This window comes from Lampetra planeri, chromosome 2 (assembly GCF_965212315.1).
Source record: "Lampetra planeri chromosome 2, kcLamPlan1.2.h2, whole genome shotgun sequence".
NCBI classification, from domain to species: Eukaryota; Metazoa; Chordata; class Hyperoartia; order Petromyzontiformes; family Petromyzontidae; genus Lampetra; species Lampetra planeri.
Window position 1 is genome coordinate 34,828,745 of NC_136108.1, and position 25,113 is coordinate 34,853,857.

The 25,113-nt window shown below is 46.4% G+C and overlaps 3 protein-coding genes across 7 annotated transcripts in view; 2 read left to right on the forward strand and 1 right to left on the reverse strand.

Moving 5' to 3' along the window:
• Positions 1-445: 445 nt before the first annotated feature.
• LOC144732590 (regulator of chromosome condensation-like) lies at positions 446-14,425 on the reverse strand. 5 transcript variants are annotated; one of them, XM_078614061.1, is made up of 11 exons: positions 13,998-14,425; positions 12,914-13,015; positions 12,222-12,323; positions 10,846-11,033; positions 10,115-10,294; positions 8,596-8,692; positions 7,566-7,688; positions 6,761-6,916; positions 6,301-6,411; positions 5,543-5,695; positions 446-4,671 (listed from the first exon to the last, which is right to left on the reverse strand). In XM_078614061.1, the coding sequence occupies exons 2-11, from the start codon at positions 13,002-13,004 to the stop codon at positions 4,505-4,507; spliced, it is 1,368 nt and encodes a 455-aa protein (XP_078470187.1). In that variant the 5' UTR covers positions 13,005-13,015; positions 13,998-14,425; the 3' UTR covers positions 446-4,504. The 5 variants fall into 5 exon arrangements, with proteins under 5 accessions (XP_078470187.1, XP_078470177.1, XP_078470204.1 ...); XM_078614051.1 differs by having other exon boundaries at positions 6,301-6,417; positions 13,998-14,424; XM_078614086.1 differs by having other exon boundaries at positions 4,579-4,770; positions 6,301-6,417.
• Positions 14,426-14,591: 166 nt separating this feature from the next.
• Positions 14,592-16,660, forward strand: SF3B5 (splicing factor 3b subunit 5). The gene has a single exon (XM_078614102.1). The coding sequence runs from the start codon at positions 14,649-14,651 to the stop codon at positions 14,910-14,912; it is 264 nt and encodes an 87-aa protein (XP_078470228.1). The 5' UTR covers positions 14,592-14,648; the 3' UTR covers positions 14,913-16,660.
• A 3,319-nt stretch (positions 16,661-19,979) lies between these two features.
• Positions 19,980-25,113, forward strand: part of LOC144732583 (zinc finger protein PLAG1-like) — a 42,307-nt gene continuing 37,173 nt past the window's right edge. The window contains exon 1 of the mRNA XM_078614037.1: positions 19,980-20,157. The gene's annotated coding sequence lies outside the window, so the exon portion shown is untranslated. The remainder of the gene's footprint in view (positions 20,158-25,113) is intronic.

Genomic DNA, 25,113 nt, shown 5'->3' on the forward strand with positions numbered 1-25,113 from the left:
ATCTTCACATCTCCCGTATCCCCCAGTTCCGATACACAGTTACCTTCATCTAATCCCAACGCCATTGCTGATATCTCAAATCCAACATTTCAATGCTCAATTCCCTCCACTGGCTTCCATACAATCCAATGATCAATTTCAAGGTCTCACTCACGGTCTTCAAGATCCGCATGGACTCACCCCTGCTACCTCTCCCCTCTCATCTCACTCTACCTGCTCCTGCCATGAACTCTCCTACCTCTCTCATCTCACTCTACGCTCCTCCCCACGCTCTCTGCTCCAGCAACCAAGGCTTTCAATTCAGGCCTCTAGCAACCTCAACACACAAGTCAGCCGGAGATCACTCATTCTCCTCTGCTGCTCCCCTCTTCCTCTCTATAAACTAAATGTGCCAACGCTTATGTACAGCGTCTTGAGATGTGGTTACATTCAGACACGAAATGCATTCAAATTGTATGACCAATTATTTATTTAAATATATATAAACTGAAGCTAAACATTATACACAAAAATAACATTTACATGCGAGCACAACTTGTTAATTACGAACTGTTTTTTATTAACATCAAAATTATCGAGACGAATAAACACGAAATACAAGCATATTGCACATGCGTTTTACATTACCAAAAAAACATCCAAGTATTATCCATTCATTAAAAATGGTTCTCAAAGCAATGGTCTAACAGCTCCTGACATCAACATTTAACAGAATGGAAACACGCGCATTCATAAATAATATGTACCGAACTGTAAATAATACTTTAGGGTACCTCGTTAACAATACTAAACCGTAGACACGTTTCAAACAAATGTCACTGTGTGCAGTGCAGCCTTAACTTAACACAACGCATATCACAAAGTCACATTATCAAACAGCGCATCGTCCTCGCAGTCCAACTTGAAAGTTACCAAAATACAATTCGTACGTGCTACTGCATAAATATAGCTGTAAATGTATCAAAATATCTCGCATCATCTTATAAATAAATCCCTGAATCTGCGTAATCTACAGTGACTTAAGCGTACAACAAGAAAAACAAAAACTACAAATCCCAGTTTTACTTGGGTTTATATTGAGCCTCCTCTGTATAAATCCATTAATAGATAAAACCTGGATTCGTCCTTGAACCATAGGCCCATAAATTGCCTGTAGGTACCAGCCAGGGTGGCAAATTCTAACAATAATTTTCTTCAAGCATTTTATCTCCAGATCACAGCTATGTACGATAGCAAGGTGCCCATAGTAGCCTCTGATGAGAAAAGAAATGTAAAGAACATGGCCATTACATGATTGACATAGAATGATATTTTGTAGGGAGGGGGGGGATAACATTACACATTTACAGAATAAGAAAAACAGAAAATAGGTCTCTAAACAGTACACACACTAAGATGGTGGGCATTGCTTCTGGTGGGTACTGGTCGAATTTGCCACTCCAAATGGTACTCCGAAAAAGCCTTTGGGCTCACTGGGCTACAGGGGCAATGAGCGTGGCTGCACAATGCACATTCAGCAACAACCAACTTTCGCACGATTTCACCGTTCCCAAAAAAGGGCAAATGTAGTTACATATCAGGTAATGGCTCGTAACGGGAAAACCTGCAAGCATTCGACAGATTGCATGCAAAATACTTACGGCACAGGCACAGAAACACTGCATATATATAACCACACAGCAGGGACCAAGAAAATATTTGTAACATTGTTCAAACTTGGCATTTTTCAAAGTGGTGGGATTAAAACCTGAGTTGCAAAACTTCCGTGGCAACATCGCATTCCCATTTTGGAACGTCTGTGATGTCTTTCGTAAAATATGCATGATTACCTGACGACTACAGACTCAATCTGCTGCAAAAAGCTGCCTTTTTCAAAAGATTGTCAGTGTAAGGTTATTGTTTTCCATTGCTAAATACATATATGAATACTCTTCATTTTAAAAGCATACAGTCAAATTTGTTGTTATTTATTGCAAGAAATGCAGCAGAAACCTCGACAATTGATGAATATTAAGTCTAAAATGTGACAAACATATATCTTTACATCTCAACTCAAAAATTGTAACCACCAAACAATGCCTATGCCATCCATAAAGATTTGACAATTTAGATTAAAATTAAAAACATTTATCGCCCAAAATACGTACGTTGAATTGTGCACGAGAATTTTTGATCCATCCATGTTCACATTTCTCTACCACTACAGATTCACACCACGATGGATTACACATGCACCGCAATGGAAATACGCATTGATTGTAAATTGAATCATGACACTCAAATAACAACAGAGTTCTCAAGGGGCAGACTGTTTATATCTCTTTTACGGCCGTTTGCCAATCAACATCTGGGGATAGTGAAGTGGGGGTCAAGGGTCGGATCGAATATTGCAAACCCCTGATGTTAGCTGTGGTCAGGAATCCAACTCAGGACGCCGGGTTCACAGGGCAGTAAACTAACCGCTACGCCAACGCTCCACCCACACATCCTTAAGACGACATATTTTACAGGGGGGCAGCATTACGAATTACTTGTCAAGAGTGTAGCGATGCTCTAAATTTGAATTAACCGTTGTGAGCCGTGAACACTGCCAATCAAGCCCCAGGGCAAGTGTTGGCATTTGCAACAACAACAAAACACAGTGTGGCATGGATTACTCCTGGAGCTATGGCGCTTCTGATTTAAGGGCTGTGCTTGATCAACATCATTTAGTGCATGTTCACATATGTCCAAAGCAGTTGCTGAAGCAAGAACAAATAATCTGTTATTCAAGGCGAATAGGCATCCCTTATTAAAGGTTGCCACTTGTGACACCTGTTCCATGTGTACGAATTTTTTTCCTCCTTTATGGTCATCATGGAGTGCAAAATTATCACGAGATTTAAAAAAGTAAATGCTATAAAGCACCGCTCATTACCATGTCTGTAAGCATTTTACCAGACTGACATGTAATACAACATCATTTTGTAAATGGTCCTGCATAAAACACTGCAATTACCACCATTTTCCATTAGATTCTACAACACACTCCTCGCAGCTTGCCTGTAACATTTCGAAAAAATGGGTTCAGTGACACGGCATTACCACGCAATGACAAACGCGTCCAATTTAAAATGGAACATGACAGATCCGAGAGTAGCTCAGAGAACAAACTTGATTCCTGATGCAGGAGCCCATCACTCCCACACGTAATTAATTTCATGTCCATACAGAAGGGCCACGTGTGCGCTCCAATGCGATTGCCCAAAGTGGCGATTAAGAAAAAAAACATTGCTCACTTGGCACTCAAAACCACCCCAACTATGTCCAATTAAAATGACGCATTAACATATTGTACTGTTCAAGCCCTACTTAAAGCGATCATTTAATGCTTATCGAGGATAAGTGTCAAAACCATCACTTTGCTCAAACTTTACCCGACCCATTGTTTTTCAGGGAGATTATAAGTCGGTTTAAGTTTTGCCTCCCATTTTTTTCACTCCTTGGAATAAAAAAAAAGGGAGAAACATTATCCTTTCACTGTAAAATATTCACAGCGATCCGACACACATCGTCGTCACATACGATCGCTCACCGTGCACTCGGAAAGGCGGCTTGCGGTGAATATCTCTCACTTGGAGGACTGCTATGAAATCTTTGACGGTGCAGATTATTTGACAGACAAGAATCCTGCAGTCACCACGTAAATCAATTGTGCCAGTCTCTTTCAATTTCGCATTTATGCACCGATAACCGTGGGTTTTTTTTTCTTCTCATGCTGTGCTCCGCAGACACACGCTGATGATGCAAGGCCATGCTCGCACATCGGCACACAACGAAGACCACCTCTTGGTCCATTACGATCAAGTTTGTGCGTAAAAATGCCCACTGGATAATTTTTCAGATGGGACAACATACGTAAGATTATTCTAAATTGCATCAAATTATTACATAGGTTGCCACTAGATATTGCATATAATTTATAGGTTACAGTTTTCTCTGCTCGTGGAAACAGCACCAACGATTGAAACAATGTTCTTCTTGCAAATCACAGAGGAAACGACGGCATATAGCAATTACCCATCGTTTTCAAACATTGGTAAAGATATAGACCTGTCCGTACAGCCAAATACACTGTTGGCATAAGTGCTGTTATTAGTGAACAGAGGCCGGCAGGGCGCACAATGGCTTGGTGGGGCTAGCAACGACGCCCGGCCGCCTGTCTCCCGCATTGCTGATGTTCACACACCGCAGGAGGTATTCACTTATGGCCAAGTCGACCTTGGGGAGGTGCAGGAGGTTTCAGATATCCTTAAGTTATGTTAGACATCAGAAGCGAATTGAACTCGGGTTGTCAGGTGAGTAGTGCAGCGTGCTAAAACACTACGCCGCTGCTCCCTGCAACACACATACAACACACACACACGCAACTTCTATGGGGAAATTACCACCCCCAGCCAATAACCTTCGAGCAGACTTGCACAGCGAGACCGTCTCAAAAGGGAGGCGCAAGCGCCGATCGGCATCACTTGTCGGTGACGAGCAGCAGGGTGTGCTGCCCCCCGCTGGAGGCGGCCAGCACGTGCCGGCTCTCCAGCTGCTTGCCGGTGACCTGCACGGGGCTCCACTCGTCCTCGTCCTCGCCCGTGCCCAGCTGGCAGTTCGTGCCCATGCCCCAGGAAAAGGCACGTCCTGGAAAGCGTCGTTCGTGCCACCGTTAGGTCTGGTGTAACGCGTTTTGTTTTCTATGCAGGTGTGAGCTTCTTCTTTGCTACGGTCAGGATGTTGTTACTGTCAAAACAAAGTTACATGCGACTGAACGTGTCGTCGTCGTCGTCATCATCATCATCATAAGCCATCATCAATCCACTGCTGGATAAAGTCCTCTCCACTAAGCCACCGCCACCGCCATCTCAAGTTTCTGCGATGTAACAATCCACCTTGCACCTAAACACGAGCTGATCTCATCGCTTCATCTCCTCGGCGGATATCGCATGAGACGCATTCCATTCCTTGCTGGCCACTGCCATTATTCTCGACAATCATCCATCATCTTTGATAACAATAACATGTTCTGCCCAAGCCCACTGATTTTTCTTAAAGAGTTTTAATGATGTAATTTATTCGTGTAAGTCCTATAATCAATGTTCCTCTTTCTCTCTCAGTGTAATTCCAAGTATGAATGTATCCACGCTTCTTTGTGCACATTTCCATTTGATATTCCATTTTTATTTGTTAATAAGCGTGTTTCTGAACCACGTCACAGCAGACTGTGCACACCGATTAAAACTGATCTTTTCAAGACACATCGCTACGTTAATGTTCATTATCAAGTTCCGCTTTCCAAGAAACCTCCACGCTGTTATATTTGCCCTAAATTGTCCTGCATTGCCATGCGCATATTACAACATTAACGCATACAATTTGAAGTAATTTGTGGTGTAAATCCAACAACAACAATTCCCGACACCTGTAACTTAAGGCTCATCTTCACGTACACAACACGGAGACCACCTCTGCAACAACGACTGGGTGGCACACGCGGAGAATGCTGTGTCATTACCGTCTTTGGTGACGGCGTAACTGACGCTGGCGCCACAAGCTATGGAGTTGATGTGCGAGGGAGTGGGCACCAGCGTGGGCAGCGCCACGTCGCGTGCCCCCTTGCCCAGTCCCAGGCGCCCGTAGTCGGCACGGCCCAGGCTGTACACCTTGCCTGAGAGCACGGCGAGAGACGGGAGGCTTCACCACACCCGGCGTTTGGTCTAACGCTGCCGTGGTGTAACAATTATCCGCACACTTGACTTGCAATCCAGAGATCGCCGGTTCAATTCCATCTCACAACGCAGCAGTTGAAACAATGATGGCAATGTTTCTTTGAACGGGTTCACCGCGGGTCGCTGATCGGCCGTGCCTAGCAAGTGTGAAAGAGTAGGCCAAATACTCTCTATAGGGACCCTCTAGAGCCATCTGGAAGACACCCTTCCATATTTTTGTCATTTTTTTATCTTGTCCCACAATTTTTATCTTGATCGTGCTATCAGCATTGTGTCATGGGATTAATTCTACAGCGCAATCTTTCGTGTTAGAAATTAAACACTTGATCATTACTAAATGTCGTTTTGAGAATTGTTCTTCAACTTTACCAGTGGGCTGACACGATAATAATTATCGGAGCGTTAAACACTTATACACGTGACATTTGTATTTGTTTGGCTGTGTATGTTTTACAATTAAAAAAGTGGCCAGATCCTAACTTGGCCTGCCCCAAAACAAAATGATGCGTGGCTAAACTTTGCACGGCCATGTGAGCAGGCTTACCTCCAGAGTCGAGGCACAGAGAATGGTGCTGGCCGCCACAAAGCTCCAACCACGTCTTGGAGTTCTCAAAGGAAGTGAGGAGGTTGGGCACAAATGCAGAGTCTGGCTTGGCTGTTCCTAGAAAGCAAATGCAATTTAATGACGCAAGCGTGGTGCGGCAGGACACGTTGCTGGAAGGGATGGCCGGGGTTCGAGACGATCGACGGAGTGGCAGCCAAGAAGATAGGATGCCCTTAAGAAGAGCCATTGGCTGAAACATCTCTTATAATCTTGTTTTTCTTCTATGGCAGCGTTATTTACACGTGTTGAGTTTTTAATTTATCCACTCAGTTGCACAGGTAGATATAACAAAAATTTACAGTATGCAGATATTGGAAGTACAGTATATTTTAAGGCATTTCCAACAGGGGCGGGCGGGGGCACGCGAGTGTTTGTTCTCCCTTGTCCGTTTGCGACTCACCCAGCTGGTGGTAGTTTGAGAGGCCGAAGCCATAGAGGCTGCCATCTGTGCTGAGCGCGAAGGTGAAGTATGAGCCACAAAACACGTCCAGGAACTCAACGTGGCTGTGCCCCCTCCTGGCTTTGACGCGCACCTGCTGTGGCACCAGCAGACGCACTGCACGCGTGACATAGCGGTGTTGATTTTGTGAGGTAGAAGGTAGTGATGAAAATATTCATCAATGAGGCGTTTCTATTTTATTTGAGTCGACGACGACTGTTGAGTTCGACGAATCATCAAGCGTGACGATGACGATGCCGATCCACCAAAAACCAAGGTGTGACTATTTCGAGATTAATTTAACGAGTCTGAATAAAGATGTGGGCTAAGATAGGTTGGTAATGTTAATAGAGACCGCAGTAGTAGAGGCAGACCAAACATTTTAATTGGTCACACACAGTGTGCATATAAAAATATTCATTCAGTCACCAATTGTCTGACCTGATAACATTGGGATGGGTGAAAAATTCCATGCCCCTCACACCAGCATGTAATAACTAAGCGCTCTGCTAACGTTGACTGCTTTCGTCGACTCAGAGAATGACTACTTGAAAATCCACAGACTAAGACTTTAACTAAAATTGACTATGACTAAAGTAAAACGTTTGGACTAAAGTGACACTGACCATAAGAAGAGCAATCAGAGCAGATGCGGCCAGACCATCAACTAAAGGACGGCTTATCACGAATCTTGGGTTTGTATACGCTTTGATGCCTAAAATGTTCAACGTATTATCGCACGGGTGAACTTTAGCTGGTGGCTTACGGAGTCCTCTCCTGCCACCACGGTTGGCGAACATTTCCGCGACTCTTCCCAGCTGGCCTTGCTCCCCGCAGCCCAGGGTGTAAACCTGTCTGCTCTCGCTCAGCAGCACTAGGTGATCGTTCCCTGCACAAACAACACCACGATAATACAATTACCAATGGACGATGTGCCATTATCAAGGAACTATGTTCGTACACATTGCGAGCTACAAATGAATATATTGTACATTTCACGTAGGCTTTCGCGAACAATATCATCCATAGGTTTTCTTGGGTTAGATCGCGTAAATATATAAATGTGTCATTAAAACCCGCCACCACTCGACACAGCCAACTAGTAAGGGTTGTCACGTAAACAGAACATGCCAATTCGTCACTAGTACAGCACACCGGTGTCAGAGAGCCAAGCCACAACATTTACAACAGGCAGATTTATGTCCATCGCCTGATGAAGCTAGTTGTAATTACTGGCGAAACGTCGTACTCAGATTGTAAATGTTGTGGCTTGGCTCTCCAACACACCGGTGTGCTGTACTAGTGACGAATTGGCACGTTGTTTACGTGACAACACTTACTAGTTCGCTGTGTTGGGTGGTTGCAGGTTTTAATGACACATTTATATATTTACGCGATCTAACCCATAAAACCTCTATTATGGATTTCATAAACTGTGCTCCTCATTATCATATCGGGGGATGTCCTGTAAAAATGTGATAACCAATAAAAGTTTAATGTCTGGTAAAAAGGGTTATTACCATAAGTGGTTGGATAATGTTTATAAAGTGAAGTTCATTGTACAGCTGTCTGTGATGCAATGAAACAGTCAGAAGTTGATGTGAGCAGTTTCAATCAAGTCAGGATTAAATGTCTTGGGAAAATGTACGTGATTACGTTTTCCCAGGAAACCCCAAGTATGTGAGGCCGTAACAGAGTTCAGTGATGCAGCAAGATTATCATACACCCAAAAAGCCACTTAAGTTTCGATGAGCCCATGCAAATAACGATGACCGATACGAGTACATTGCACGAACCAGAGGCCACCTTCACTATGCGGGTGTCAAGGGTGAGCTTGGTGGGCAGGGGACATTTCATCATGGGCTCCAGCAGTCCAATACTGCCGTTGTTGTCCTGCAACACAACAATATATACTTATGCTTCTTTTGTACGGCGTTTGAAACATTACAAAAGGTTACGATTGTGTCTTTAATTTTGTAAAGCCATTCCACAGCATCAGGGGTGGCTGAGTGGAGGCCACTTGTACAACCAGAAAAGGTGTATTGTTTTTGGGGCAGTCATCAGTGAGATGCCTGATGGTTTGAAACTGACCGCATTCGCAATTTGGCGAGTCCTGCATTTAAATACATTTCTGTCGTTTACATTGTCGATTGACATAAAATACAAAAATAACCAATGTGGTTTTTTTTCCCTGTCAAAAGCAGAATTTGGGGAAGCTCTGGGCCTCAAGGCCATATCCACCCAACAGTGAGTGATATATGAAACAGGAGTGCGTCTCCTATCACCCTCCCACTTCAACAACTTGCACTGACCAGGATGGTGAAGTATGGTCAAACAACCTCCATGACTGACATGGTAATTGAGAGATCTTCAACTGTCAGCAAATTGACGAAAAAGCTGTAGTTCTAAAATAATTGAGGTAAAATCTTGCAAAACACATGGAATTATGTAACAGTTTCATACTAATTTTTACTCATAACGTGCTGGCACGGAATGCGCTCGCTCTCAAAGAGAGAGGGAACGACTTAGAGGCACGAGGAACCACAGGCCAGCAGGAAAGGCAGACATGTGGTGAGCTGGCGCCAAATTCCAACCCGAGCTCTGTGGTCCTCTATATATGAAGGTGTTTTCGGATGACCAAATTACCCTAAGAAAAGTCACATGTGTAAGAGTGCAACACTCTATACCATACAGATTGAACAGGTGGAGTCCACATTTGCTGTACTGCCTTTTCCTGTTAAGTCAGGGTAAGGCACCTCGATGCTCACGGAATGGGCGTTTTCGCAGCATTTGTGATCCACAAAACCTCACCTGCACAGTGGTGGATTGCAGGTGTGCACCACCACTACCCCCACTAGTATTGAATGACCAGTCTGAAAACCGACAGCTAGCTGTCTTGACAAAATTTGTTTGCATAAAATATTTGCAAATTATTTTGCAATAGTTTGTGTCACCCAAGTTTCTGGCAACAATTTTATCAATTTGATCAGTTTTCATGAGAGTAATGCCATACTAACAACATCTTACACTATGGTCCCAATCTTAGTTGATAATTTTTGCCAGTCATTGTGCCACAATGTTACGGACCGATGAACAGACGGCCAGTGCTGATGTGTAAATGCTTTCACAGCAAGGCGGCGGTTTTGTTTTGGCGAGCACGTGAACCTTTTGTTGTGAATTCGCTTTACTAACCTGCCCGAAAGGGACTTAAGTTGGAGTAATGTTTGCAGCAACCCCGTTTGTATATTTGGATCGTAGTTGAAAGCGTTACGTTTTTAAGTGAGCAAAATGACATTGGAACGATTTCTATCTCACTCGGAAGGTCCCCCACAAGTAGACGGATCCAAACTCGGTGAGGACGGCCGTGTGGCTATCCCCAGCCGACACCTGCACCGCGAGCTCCGGCAGCGTCACTGTGCCAGGCATGGCCTCTTCTACATCCTCCACCGTATTTCGGCCCAGCGCTCCTTCGTCATTGCAGCCAAACGTGTACACCTGGCAAGGGAACGCGGGGGGGGGGGGGTGATCGGTGGCAAAAACGTTGGAGAAAAAGTGACGGCGAGGACGTTTTTGTTCAAATGCTTTGATGCTTTAGAGCTGGACTACCCAGCTATTTGGTGATGTGGTGTAAGTTCAAGTTTGGCACACCTGTGTAGAATATCAGTTGTTGAAGTTGTGGTGACTGCGACTAGCGCTATGTGTTATCCAATTATCTAAGTAGTTTAGCTTGCAGCACCGGCCTACAAGTGGGCAACTGTCTGCCAACAGCAGGGCAATGCTGTGATTGGTTTTCCAAATTAAGTAATTCTCAAGTAATAATTCAAATTTGGCGAATTTGGACTGAGACGCCAGCCTAGTATTTTTTTAATTAACGTCACAGGTTCTGCGACATCCACTGCGAAGCATGCGGCGCATAATTATGGTTAATAATACACCAGCATTACCAACCAGGGCGGCCACAGGGCTTATAATGCAAATCTCTTGTCACAATCGCACTAGCGCTGGGCCATGTCACCGATCCCAGTGGAGGCCAAGTGGCTGCTTACCTTACCGCTCTTGCCCAGGCACACGGAATGCATACCCCCGGCCACGGCCTGCAGCACAGGCTCGGGCATGTGTACCAGGGCTGGTCTCTTGCGCTCCATGACCTTCGGGCCTAATCCCAGCTGACCCACGTCGCCCTGTCCAATTGCCAGCACTGCGCCGGGTTTACCCCGGTGTGATGGGTGAGTGACTACAGAGGGGCACAGACAGAAGCAATGTAAGGAAAAAGCAGTTGAGTGTTGCGTGCGTTGTGTGCAAATGCTATGCTGTGTATTGTCAATCACACTCGTCGCAGCCATCATCAGCCACTGTGTATCCGTTGCTGCATGAAATGATCATCATTTAATATTCATACCACTCCTCTCTTGCAGTAAAGTGTCTCACACATGCAAATTTACTCATGTTATCGCTCCATTTCTGTGGTGGTTGTCTTTTCAAGTGCCTTTGACTATTTTTCTGTCAATAGTCTCATACATTGTCCTGCCCAAAGCTCACAAACTATTCTATAAAGTCAGTATATTTCTCAGGTGTATCGGTTCGCCAATGTATAGAACTTATTTTGCACCGTACGTGGCCAACTGTGCTAATCGGAGGTGTGGGGGAAGAACTAAACACAAAAAGCACATGCCCTTCTTACCATCTCTCAATATCATTATGAGCATGTACATTAGGGCTGAACGATTTGGGGAAAATATCTAATTGCGATTTTTCTGACAGATATTGCGATTTGATTTGCGATTACATTTTTTTAAGTTAAGCTTCAGTTCAATATTCACTGTGTAATAGATTTAAAACATGTGATGGAGCATTACCACATGATACCATCAAAATATGAACTGCTCTGTATATTCTAATGCAAGGATGAGAACTTAAAAAATATGAATTACTTCCGTGTATTTATTCAAATGTTTTAATTGAAATAGAACAATCAAACATAGAACAATTGTCAAGTTAAATAAATAAAGCTATGATAATAAAAATAATAAAACAATTTCCATAAAGTAATAGGACTTTTCAAATCGCAAAAAATCACAGCCTTTGCGATTTGCTAATCGCATTGTTTCAAATTGCGATTTATATTTGAAATCGATTAATCGTCCAGCCCTAATGTACATCTCTATAACCAGAACACCAGGAGAAAACCAGAAGTCAACACTCTGCAATCGACTACAATGGCGAGTGAGCAGTCTAAATGCTGTAAACTACCACATCTGGAAAACAACACAAATCACATCTGCCTACCTGCCATATCCATCGTTTGATACGTCAATTGTAAAATTAAGTAGGTTCATAGGCATTGTAGTCCGTGAACCTACTTCAGAATAACAAGAAATAATTTTGACAGCTCGCTGCTACGTGAAACAATCGAGGACATCACCTTTCGCCTGCGTGGTCATTGAAGACGACTCATTGCCGTTGTTCACTGACACAGCAGAATGCTTCGGGGGCCTCCCTCGCTTGCCCGGCATCGTCGGCTCTTCTGCAGGTGTGAGAGGGCAGGTTGAGGAGAGATACTGACCCAGGTGAGGAGGGAAGAACCAGGTGATGACGGGGCACTGACTCTCTAATCGACTACAATGGCAACACAAGCAGTCAAAAATGCAAACATTTGAGTTGTACGCCTTTTGGCGTCATCTGGTCCAACACAAGTGGAGACTAGGCTCTAAGAAAAGCCGTCTCGGGTGTGGACCAATCAATTTCAAGGACACTGCATATCATTATCAGAGTTGTCTCTTTTTGTTTGCATTTTTGACTGCTTGTGTTGTGGTTATTGCAAACATGATCCCTTGTATACAGGTGTCAGTTTTGGTGCCAGCTAAAAGGGTAAAAACCTATTACTATATCTTGCTACTGAATAAAAGGTCTCATAACGTAAATACAATGGCAAGTTAGCAGTCTAAATGCTGTAAACTACCGCATCTGGAAAACTACACAAATCACATCTGCCTACCTGCCATAGCCATCGTTTGATACGTCAATTCATAGGCATTTTAGTGCGTGAACCTACTTTAGAATAACAATAAATCATTTTGACAGCTCGCTGCTACGTGAAACAGTCGAGAACATCACCTTTCACCTTCATGGTCACTGAAGACGACTCCTTGCCGTTGTTCACGGACACAGCAGACCGCTTCGGGGGCCTCCCTCGCTTGCCCGGCATCTTCGTCTCTCCTGCAGGTGTGAGAGGGCGGGTTGAGCAGAGATACTGACTTAGGGAGGAGGGGGTGGGACCCAGGTGAGGGGGGGGGGACCCAGGTGAGGATGGGGGGGGCCCAGGTGAGGTGGGGGGACCCAGGTGAGGGGGGGGCCAAGGTGAGGGGGGGGGGCCCAGGTGAGGGGGGGAAGCCCAGGTGAGGGGGGGGGGCCAGGTGAGGGGGGGGGGCCAGGTGAGGGGGGGGGGGCCCAGGTGAGGGGGGGGGGACCCAGGTGAGGGGGGGGGGGGGACCCAGGTGAGGGGGGGGCCCAGGTGAGGGGGGGGGGGAGACCCAGGTGTGGGGGGGCCCAGGTGAGGGAGGGGGGCCCAGGTGAGGGGGGGGGACCCAGGTGAGGGGGGGGGACCCAGGTGAGGGGGGGGGACCCAGGTGAGGGGGGGGGCCCAGGTGAGGGAGGGGGGCCCAGGTGAGGGGGGGGGACCCAGGTGAGGGGGGGGCCAAGGTGAGGGGGGGGCCCATGTGAGGGGGGGGGGAGACCCAGGTGAGGGGGGGGGGGGGACCCAGGTGAGGGGAGGGCCCATGTGAGGGGGGGGGGGCCCAGGTGAGGGGGGGGAGACCCAGGTGAGGGGGGGGGGTCCAGGTGAGGGGCCCAGGTGAGGGGGGGGGGAGACCCAGGTGAGGGGGGGGGTGACCCAGGTGAGGGGGGGGGGGCCCAGGTGAGGGGGGACCCAGGTGAGGGGGGGGGGGCCTGGGTGAGGGGGGGGTACCCAGGTGAGGGGGGGGACCCAGGTGAGGGGGGGACCCAGGTGAGGATGGGGGGGGACCCAGGTGAGAGGGGGACCCAGGTGAGGGGGGGGGGGACCCAGGTGAGGATGGGGGGGACCCAGGTGAGGGGGGGACCCAGGTGAGGGGGGGGGAGACCCAGGTGAGGGGGGGGGTACCCAGGTGAGGATGGGGGAGACCCAGGTGAGGAGGGGGGGCCCAGGTGAGGAAGTTGAGACCTTGGGTGCAGGTGATGAGTTTTTTTCTCCCGTCGCGATATTTGCAACAAACGATGGCCGCCTCACACACTCATACAGCAGCGATACCGATTAAAACTTTTATTGTAAAAAACCATAAATAACATAAAATTTGGGTTAACAAATCTCCAACATCGACAGCTTCCGAGTCGCGGGAAAATTAAAAAAAAGTCGAGAAAGTCCCTCAAAGTGGCATCCTTTAAAAACCGTTAAGTCTCGTCCGCCCAAGCGCGGCAATACCGACAACGCTATTAAGAGTAACAATAACACTGCACTTAATTAAGATTAAAAACATAAACTCAGCAGAAGTAAAGGATCGTCGGTGGCTATTGCCGAAGCGACGTCTCTTGTACAGTGCGGCCGCGACCTCTCGCCCCGCGACCCGGACGTGAGAGAGGCGGCCATGGTGGTGACGATGACCACAAATATCATCATCATCATCAAACACCGCATTTCCTCATAAAACAATTAACAATCAAACACAAAGTCACATTCACGTGTGTTTTTTTGTTCATACGTTTAAAATTAATTTGTATTAAAAAATAAATGGTGCCAATGTAAAGTGCGTCACTTCCGGCGGAAGAGGCGCGGCCTCCTTCCTTCTCTTCCATTTTCGTCAATCCCTGGGCCACGATGTCGGACCGCTACAACATCCACAGCCAACTCGAGCATCTGCAGTCCAAGTACATCGGCACGGGCCACGCCGACACGACGCGCTACGAGTGGCTGGTCAACCAGCACCGCGACAGCTACTCGTCCTACATGGGCCACTTCGACCTGCTCAACTACTTCGCCATCGCCGAGAACGAGAGCAAGGCCCGCGTCCGCTTCAACCTCATGGAGAAGATGTTGCAGCCATGCGGCCCGCCGCCCTACAAGCCCGAGGACGCGCTCTGAGAGAGCCCCGCACCCCCACCACCCATCGCCGCCTCGTTCGCTCACCACCCCGGCGGCCACCGACCCCCAACCGGACGTCAACCGAACACCGAACTGGACACCGACCCCCAGCCGGACACCGACCCCCAACCGGACACCAACCGGCCACCGACCCCAACAGGACACCAACCGGACACCGACCGAACTGAGGGCGCCACAATGCACGTGTTCGCTACGATGCCGCGCCTCTCGTGTTGGATGGGAATTGGTGATGATGGGTCCCGGAGGATGGCAAGAATTTGGGGTGGATGAAGATGATGGGGCGGCGAAGGTTTGGGTGGAAGATGGGCTGGCTGTGACCGGGTGTGGCGAATGGAGACACGGTTACGGATGGACTGGCTGCTGCTGCTGGATAGAAAACATCGAGTGGATGAGGGAAGGATTGGGTGGGGACTGGAGACATCGGGTGGGGTGGAAGAGTTGTTGTGGAGTGGGTAGATCTGACTGGGCCGGGGGTGGTGATATTGGCCATGTGGGTGAGTTGACCGGCTGGATGGAGGAGGAATTGGCTGGGACCCCCAGGATGCATTGGCTGAATGGATCGAGGGCAGTTGGATGGGTGCACCTGGTGGAGACGATGTCGTGTCCTCTTGATGATATAGAATTGCTAGCTCGGATGATGTTTTTACCCGTGGACTGTTGCAAAATCACCTAAAGTTATTTGTTTCGCTTGTACTATTTGCAACCACCAACTAAGGGATTCTACTTACATTTTTTTGCAACCGTCCACTGGTTGTTGGGGTGATGCCGAGTTGGGATGTTGGAACGGGACGATGTTAGAGCTCTTGAGCTTGCTTAGTCCCGGGCTGTGCTGCGGTGTTGCTATCTCCCATGTTTTCCCGACCATCACCCCACTTCCCCTTTTACATCGGTGTCAATTGTAAAGGGGTCGTGATATGCCACTGCATTTAGACGCTATTGACATCCAAATTGTTGAGATGGATGCCCATGGCCTGGTGTACCAGCTCATGGAGATGAGGTCCAGTCTGGAAAGTTTGATCCCTGAGCCACCATCGACCTGGTGAAATGCTGCCGAGTCCATATCTTCCCTCCACACCCGCCTGCTGCCACGAGAAGATCACCTTCGCTCCTGGAGGTTGGAGTTGACGGGGATCAACAACCGTGGCCTGCTCACAGACCCTGCCGACAAACCGGGACACTCTTTTTTCCAATGAGCTACCAAGTCGTGTGCTAGACCAGCGCCGCGGAGAGCCAGGTTTTTCCACTGCAGAAGATAAGCTCTGCGGCTCGCGTAAATGATAAGAGTCGCACGTCGTGTGCATGATGAAAATTATCAACTCTGTGCTTGTGTGGCCCCGACCCAGATGTCTTCTGAGGTCAGCGTATCAGGGGTATGTCCTGGCAAATATCCAGTGGAAAACCAGCATCCTGTGCGGGTCCTGTGCCGGGTATGGCTTTTACCCAAGGTGGATAAACATGAATGGGAATTATTTTGTGTGGCCATTCGATTTAAATTGTGTGTGAACTATTTGGCCATATCAATAAATCGGTACCACTAAAATATCTGGTTTGGGGCCATGGGTGAATAACAGTACAAGGCAGTGGGAGACTTTTTTGGAGTACATTGGGGAATTTTGTGTTGGCTTTATAATTTACTGTTTTATGTTGATGCATTAGGGTTTGCTTGAGATTGTGAAAACCTTTTTATAAGTTGCTAAGTATAAATAAAAAGCTATTTCGTAATTGGATATATTTTGTCTTGTGGCTGTGTTGTGTACAGTACAGAGGTTGCACAAACACCTTGTGCATTTAGTACCTTGGCATTTAAGTAACGTTTCGATGTGTATGTAATCCATGTCGGGTTTGTCGCTCATCTGTGTTGTGATGACGCAGAAGTTGGTAACCTATGAACCCAGCAACCCTAGATCAGTTCGCAGTCACGGCTAATGTCAGTGGCGAATGATCTCTGACCTGGTTCGTCTGGGTCTTCCCCCACCCCCTTCTGCAGCAACCCACACGGCTGTAAAATAGATATAGTGCAGCCTACTCCCCTTTCCATTATTGTCCTTCCCCCGCACCTCTGATTAGCACAGTTGGCTACGTACGGTGCGAAAGAAGTTCATTTCAGTAGCCGTAATTTATGGGTCATGATTCATGGATCAATTATTTTATTTCCACTGAATGGCTAATCCATGAATTCAAACCTGCTTAAATTTGGATAAGGGAAAATACGAGATAAAAGTTGGTAATTCTGCAAACTTTATTTAGCATGAGGGTTGTCTCAGCCATAATTTATAACTGATACCTTGCCTGCCATGCAGTAACGTCGAGACGCCAGGACAAAGGGGCCTTTGAGTTAATTAGGAAGAAAATTATTGCAGACATACAACATTCAAAAATAATATGGCATGGCCCATATACACTGAAGAATAAACTAAATCGAACAGCTAAGTGCACTAGAGAGTAGTGTTTTTTTACCTGCTTCATTTAAGTTATACACCATCTTAGACTGTATTTTATTTCGCTTTAAATTCATGAAATTTTGTATGTATATGTTTGGGTAAGGTGTTCCATACCTTTGGTGCTATTGAAAACATCTTTCCAGGTCATTTAAATTACTGTAATTTGTTTTATACTGTACTACATACCACCACTCGACCCTATATGAACTCACTGGGGGTAACATCCCTACTTGTTAACACCCCAGTTGGATTCCGGTTACAGAGGATGGTTCACTTGTATAAGGGGAAAAGCAGCGCGTGGCTTGTAATATGAGTGTAAAATCAACCAATATATCACATTATTCATCACGACAAGCTTAGGCAATGTGCCACGTCTACAAAGTTCAAGTCGCAAATGTTTTAGTTTACCCAGAATATGTAGCTATGAATCAATGTTATCAGCACCTCTCTAATCAACCACCATGATGACATTTACATCATGAGAGTCACTAGAGAACAACCTATCACAAAGGTGACATTGCAGGCAAAAAAACTCCACATTCGTCAATGACACTGCTCTTACAGTTGGCGATTTGGGCAAATTGCTCTTCTCTGCTGAATGGAAACTGCCTGAATCGTCACATTATATAATCGTTCCTCTAGGGCAGTGCTATTCAGTGTATTGAGTTTTTGTTATTTATGTTTGTGCACCACGACTGCCAACGGAGCACCACATATTTGGTGCATAACAAAAATACGGCAATTACATTACTGTATGTACTTCAGTGTAGAAAAAGTGAATACAGTATAACCTTAAAACTGTTTGCACAAATTGGAAGAGTCCAGTTTTCGCGTCTCCCAAAGCTTCAAATTTTAAAGGTTTTTACCACACTGCCCCGATGCTGCTGACCCATTAGCGGCCTATAACACTTGATATGCATTGTGGTTGCCCATCCAAGCTCAAACCTGCTTAGCTTCCGATATTTTTAAGACATCGGGAACATCACGGATGGTTTGGTCAACAAGGCAATGATGGAGTACAGTATATATGTACTCTTTATATGAGCTTTATAGCTCATCGGATTCCTCCAGTACAAATATTCTTATTCTGTTTATCATTCGTTTAAGCGGATGGTGTCTTGTGGAGGGGGTCTCAGTGGAGGGCGATCAGGAGACAGGAGCGAGTGGTAAGTTGTATTACTATTTGGTGTCCGCAAGGAGTGACTTGCTGACAGTCACATGCGCTCATTCAACATGCAAACCCAGAGAATTCAAGACTTTTAACAGACTTGGGGCAGCACCTGAGATGCTCGCCAACGAAGGCTAGCGCCTATGAAGGTCCTCGCTAACACGAGGGGGTGGGTGACCAGCACCACGCCCGACCGCCTTTGTCTCCCCAGTGGCGATGTTTACACACCGCACCAAGTACTGATTTGAGGCTGAGTCGACCTAGGGGGAAGGCCGGTGTTGGCCGTGAGCAGGAATCGAACTCGGGTCGCTGAGTTCGTAGCGCAGCGCGCTAACCGCTACACTACCGCTCCCAGATAATCCACACATACTACACACGTACTACACACATACTACACACACTACACACACAATCATCACACACATCATCCCCATCACAGCCACCGCACACACCCCATCAACAGTGAACAACGAACCCCAACTACCAGTGAAGAAGGCACACCCTGACAGAATACACCACTACCACAGTCGTACCGGCAACACGATCGTCACACCACTATCACGAGCAGCCGCACAAACAGAACACACTCTCATATCTCTGCACACCACATTACACATCGCCATATAATACCACCACAATCATTACACCACAATGATCACACCACCGTAACCGCATCAGCAGAACCACGATCACTATACACCATCAACTACAATGATCACTCCACCGTAACTACAATCATCACATCAACACCATCACAATCACCACCACCACGATCATCGCTAGACACCACCACCACAATTATCACTCCACCGTAACTGAAATCATCACGTCACCAACACAATCATCATTACACCACCACAATGATCACACCACCACAATGATCACACCACCACAATGATAACACAACCACATCACCACCACAACCACATCACCACCACCGCAACCGCATCACCACCACCAGGAGTATCGCTGTACACAATCACCACAATGATCACGCCACCGTAACTACAATCATCACATCACCACCACCACAAACATAATTACACTACCACAATGATCACAACCGCATTTCCACCACAACCACATCCCCACCACCACCACTTCACCACAACCGCACCACAACCACATCACCACCACCACCACCACATCACCACCACCGCATCACCTCCACCGCATCACCTCCACCGCATCACAACCGCACCACCACATCACCACCACCACAACCGCATCCCCACCACCGCATCCCCACCACCACATCACCACAACCGCACCACCACCACATCACCACAACCACCACAACCAGATCACCACAACCACCACAACCAGATCACCACAACCACATCACCACAACCGCACCACCACCACCACGAGCAGCAGCATGAGCATCGCGCCACGCGCCGCTGCTGCTGCCGTGGCCGCAGCAGCAGCAGCGGCGGCGGCGGCGCGCTGTGTACAGGTGACGTCACTCCCAGCAGTCCCCGCCACAATGGCGCTCCGAGCGGCCGCGGAGAGATGCAGGAGGCGGCGGTGAAAATTTGAAATAAATTTTGCAAAAATCGGGCGCGCGTCGCAGCGCGTCGCGGACGCCGGCGGGCGGCATGCGGGCGCCCCGAGGGTAAGTTAGCGCGCACACGGGCCGCCGAGTCGTGACGTAAACCGGTTTAAAATCCCGCCGAAAAAGTGCGCTTGTGTGTAGTGTGAGAGAGCGAGAGTGTGAGAGAGAGGGGGGGGGGAGAGAGGGGAGGGAGAGAGCTGAGCGCACAAAGTTTCTTTACTCCTCCTCTCGCTGCTGCTGCTGCTCCCCGGGTGAGGGGAGGGGGAGGCGCGCGCGCGCGCCTCCCCCTCCCCTCACCAGCCCCTCCCCTTAACTCTTCCCATCACTTTTGCTTATCGCCCGTCAACTTTCTCAGCTCGTCACCCCCCCCTCATCTCCTCAGCCCCTCTCCCCCAATCAGCCCCCCTCCTCAGCCCCTCCCCTCACTTTTCACTCTCCCCCCCTCCGCTCCTCTTTCCTCAGCCATCCCCTCACTCCCCCCGCCCTCCTTCCCCTCTATCTCAAAGTCACCCCTCCCCTCAGCTCATCTCGAGCCCCCCGCACACAACTCTCGCACTCCCCCCCCCCCCATAACTCTCGCGCCCCCCCACAACTCTCGCGCCCCCCCCCCCACCCCACACACAACTCTCCCGCCCCCCCCCCCCACAACTCTCGCGCCCCCCCCCCCACAACTCTCGCGCGCTCCCCCCCCCCCCCTTCAACTGTTACGCTCCCACTGTCGCTTCTGCTCTCACTGACGCGCGCGCGCGCTCTCTCCCATCGCCTCCACGCTCCACGATCTCTCCTCTCTCTCCCCACTCTCCTCCCTCCACTCTCTCTCCTCTCGTCGGGAACTCTCCCCGCGCGCTCTCCCCGCGCGTGCGTGGTCGATGGCGAGAGCGAGGAGGAGGAGGAGGGGGGCAGCGAGGAGGAGCAACAGCAGCAGCGCTCGCTCCGTCGCTCTCGCTGGCAGTCTGTTATGTATTTCGTTATTTGTTTTTAAGTTGTTTTTTTCACTCGGACTTTTAAAGTTTCGCGTGATTTTTTTTGTTACGCGTGTGCACGTTTTTGTTGCGTTGTTTTTTGCTTCTGAGAGAGAGAAAAACACCAAAATGACTTTTTTTTATTTTGAAGCAAAAAATAAAATTTTAAACAAAAAATATTTTTTTAAAATTGAGCGTCGCCGAGAGCGCAGTTGTGAGCAACTTTAGTTGATTGCGATCCTTCGTTAGTGCGCTTGCGTCTCTCGATTGGTTGATTATCAGTCGCTTAATTGGTTTTTTTATTGGTTAATTGGTTGGTCGGCGCGTGATGGCGGAGCCGAGAGTCGTCAGTTTCCCCGAAGTCCGTGCCTAGTGACGGCGACTCGAGGTTTGTGTTCATGGTGCTGTGTTCATGCGAGATAATGTGATCTGTAATTCATGTGTCGCGTGATTTATGTTCACGTAATGATAGTTGCGTAATGTGTATTTCTTAAATTGTTCACGTGAAGGCACGTGTTTGATGGTTGTTCACGTGAAGGTAGGCGTGTGATGGTTCTTCACGTGAAGGTGGTACGTGTGTGATGGTTGTTCACGTGTGTGATGGTTGTTCACGTGAAGGTGGTAAGTGTGATGGTTGTTCACGTGTGTGATGGTTCTTCACGTGAAGGTGGTACGTGTGTGATGGTTGTTCACGTGTGTGATGGTTGTTCACGTGAAGGTGGTAAGTGTGATGGTTGTTCACGTGTGTGATGGTTGTTCACGTGAAGGTGGTACGCGTGTGATGGTTGTTCACGTGAAGGTACGCGTGTGATGGTTCTTCACGTGAAGGTGGTACGTGTGTGATGGTTGTTCACGTGAAGGTGGTACGTGTGTGATGGTTGTTCACGTGAAGGTGGTACGTGTGTGATGGTTGTTCACGTGAAGGTGGTACGTGTGCGATGGTTGTTCACGTGAAGGTGGTACGTGTGTGATGGTTGTTCACGTGTGTGATGGTTGTTCACGTGAAGGTGGTACGCGTGTGATGGTTGTTCACGTGAAGGTGGTACGTGTGTGATGGTTGTTCACGTGTGTGATGGTTGTTCACGTGAAGGTGGTACGTGTGTGATGTTTGTTCACGTGAAGGTGGTACGTGTGCGATGGTTGTTCACGTGAAGGTACGTGTGTGATGGTTATTCACGTGAAGGTTTGTGTGTGATGTTTGTTTCACGTGAAGGTACGTGTGTGATGGTTGTTTCACGTGAAGGTACGCGTGTGATTGTTGTTCACGTGAAGGTACGCGTGTGATGGTTGTTCATGCGTGCGATGGTTGTTCACGTGAAGGTACGTGTGTGATGGTTGTTCACGTGAAGGTATGTGTGTGTGATGTTTGTTCACGTGTGTGATGGTTGTTCACGTGAAGGTACGCGTGTGATGGTTGTTCACGTGAAGGTGGTACGTGTGTGATGGTTGTTCACGTGTGTGATGGTTGTACACGTGAAGGTGGTACGTGTGTGATGGTTGTTCACGTGAAGGTACGCGTGTGATGGTTGTTCACGTGAAGGTACGTGTGTGTGTGGTCAGGGGGAAAGATATGTGTGTGTGTAATGTGTGTTCATTTGGTGATATGGTTGTTCACGTTAAGGCACGTGTTGTTTATGATGGATGATTTAAGTAATGCGTCGTGTACGTTTAATGTGACGTGTTCATGTGAGGAACTGGTATGTGTGTTCACGTGATGGCGACGCGTATGTTTGTAAAGGCATGTGTTCACGCGAAGGTATGCGTGTGTGTGATTATTCGGGTGAAGTAACGTGTGTGTGTGTGTGAGAAAGATGATGTGTCACTGATGTGTGATATATATTTAAGAAATGAAAGTGGTCATGTAAAGGTGTCTTTTTGATGAATGCTCACGTGAAGATGCGTGTAATGTGTGTGCACGTGGAAGGCATGCGAGTGAGTGTGTGTTTTGTTGACGTGGAGATGTCATGTTTGTGGCCTTTGATCCAGAGTTCAGCGATGTGCGATCGTGACGGGTTTAGATTACCCGTGGTCACGCTGAAATCGTATTTATTCCATTCTTTTATCTATATTTTTTATACATCCACATACTCATCAGCTGATTGCATTTTCGTGATCAGACAGTTATTGTAATATAATGCACTCCATTTGTATGTAAGTTGTAGTGGCAATTACTTTGAGACATTTCACATGTGGTGGATATAGTGGGCCACAATTTTCTATCTTTTAACTATGGTAAATTATGCAAAAGTCACTGAAAACAGATTCACAGTATTGAGTTGCGCTTGCAAAGTGTGCTCAAGTTTGTTATTTTCGTTTAAAAAGTACACAATATTTAAAATTCGTTTTATTTGTATTAAATCCTTGTTATCTAACACCTACGAGTTACTCCGAAAACTGCACTTATAACAAATAGAATAAAACATTCAATTAAAATTTATTTAAATATTAAAGTATAATTTTTTTACCAGGATTTGCCAAACTTTTTTTCAATAATAAAATATTCCAGCAAAGATGTGTATGTAGCAGCTCTTTTGTCAAACATTGTCATGTATACACAACACAATGGATTTAAATTCATAGGAAGCTATACCACCAAGCACTAGTATTTGTCTCAGAATAACTGTGGGCTGATCACTGCAAGGTAAGGCTCAATTTAAGTTTACAGCATAAAAGGGGAAAAGCAGAGTTTTTTACTGAAAAAAATTGCTGAAATTTAATATTTTATTCAGCTACTGTATTGTATGTAAATTATGATGCCTTTAAATATAACATTTAGTATATAATATAGTTTTACTCATTGTGATATTTACCATTTGTTAATTTCATTTAAAATGTTTTGTTTAAGTTAGAAGTGTTTTGCTCATTTTTTTCTTATTTTTTAAAATCCATTATTACCAAAGTCTGTTTTGAAATACTATAGTATGGTAATATGTTTAAAGTGTAATATATTTTAGATAATATTGAGACCCTCTTTAAATGTTACAGCAATGTTATTTAGCTCTCATGCACACATTTCTTGTAACAAGAGATTCTCAGTGAATTCATAACTTACATTAATTTGTTTTCGTCGAGTTGTGTATGTATCCGGATGCATCTGCATATCATTTAACTTGGCAGTAGCACTAGTTCCGCAAATCAAAAATGAAAATAAAACAAATATTCTGAACACTCACACCATCAGAGAATTGAAATAGTTTATATAATAAGCACCAACCAATCACATCCAGAAATGTTATGAAATAGCTTATGATCACTAAATTACAATTGGAGCTTGTAAAGTTTTCACCTATTGGTCTGGATTGAGCAATCAGTTCAGGCCAAAATGATTTCCCAATGTTCAAATGAATTTCGAGAATTTTTCTGACTTACCATAATAAAATATATATTTTAGCACCTATCAAGTCCATGAAATAGGTAATCGATCACTCCCTTGCCCTTGGACCACTTAAGAGTTAACCACTGATCTGAATTGAGGAGTAAGGTACATCATGTGTGGCGGTGATGGTGGGTAGCATTTGTCCTGGTGTGTACAACATTTATTTATGGGGTCAGCTGTGCTATTCAACATTTATCATTGTGATCAAAAGTTCGGCACTTAAGTTATTCCAAAGACAAAATACTGTAAGGGGAATACTAAAACGGCAAAATGTGTATTATATTACTGATTGCAACAATACAATTGATATATAAAGACGGAGAACGTTTAAATGCATTGATTGCACACCTGTTATATAACCACATAATGCCTCTGTAAAATATATTTAACTATACAGCAAATTAAATTATTAACCGATTGAAGCAATACAACAATCAAAATAGTGCAGACCAGAACCAACAACTTTCACTGCTGAGCACATCTTAACTTGCGCATTGCCTTTGAATTCGATTTGTTTTACATAACCAAGGAATCATTGCTGCTGCTATCCTTGTGTTTGGCCGTGTTTGAATAGCAAACATTGTACGTCTAAAATCGTGGTTATTTATCCACGAGATAGCTGGCAGTTACTTCATCATTTAAAATAAGGGGTCATACAAATGTACCTCTTACTGGTTT

Excerpts from the sequence above, each read along its gene's own strand:
- SF3B5 (XM_078614102.1), top strand. The coding sequence starts at position 14,649 with ATGTCGGACCGCTACAACATCCACAGCCAACTCGAGCATCTGCAGTCC.
- LOC144732590 (XM_078614051.1), bottom strand. The coding sequence starts at position 13,004 with ATGCCGGGCAAGCGAGGGAGGCCCCCGAAGCGGTCTGCTGTGTCCGTG. Across the intron at positions 12,324-12,913 it reads AGTGACCATGAAGGTGAAAG|AAGAGCCGACGATGCCGGGC; the intron begins GTGATGTTCTCG and ends TCACACCTGCAG. Across the intron at positions 5,696-6,300 it reads TCTGTGCCTCGACTCTGGAG|GCAAGGTGTACAGCCTGGGC; the intron begins GTAAGCCTGCTC and ends CCGTGCTCTCAG.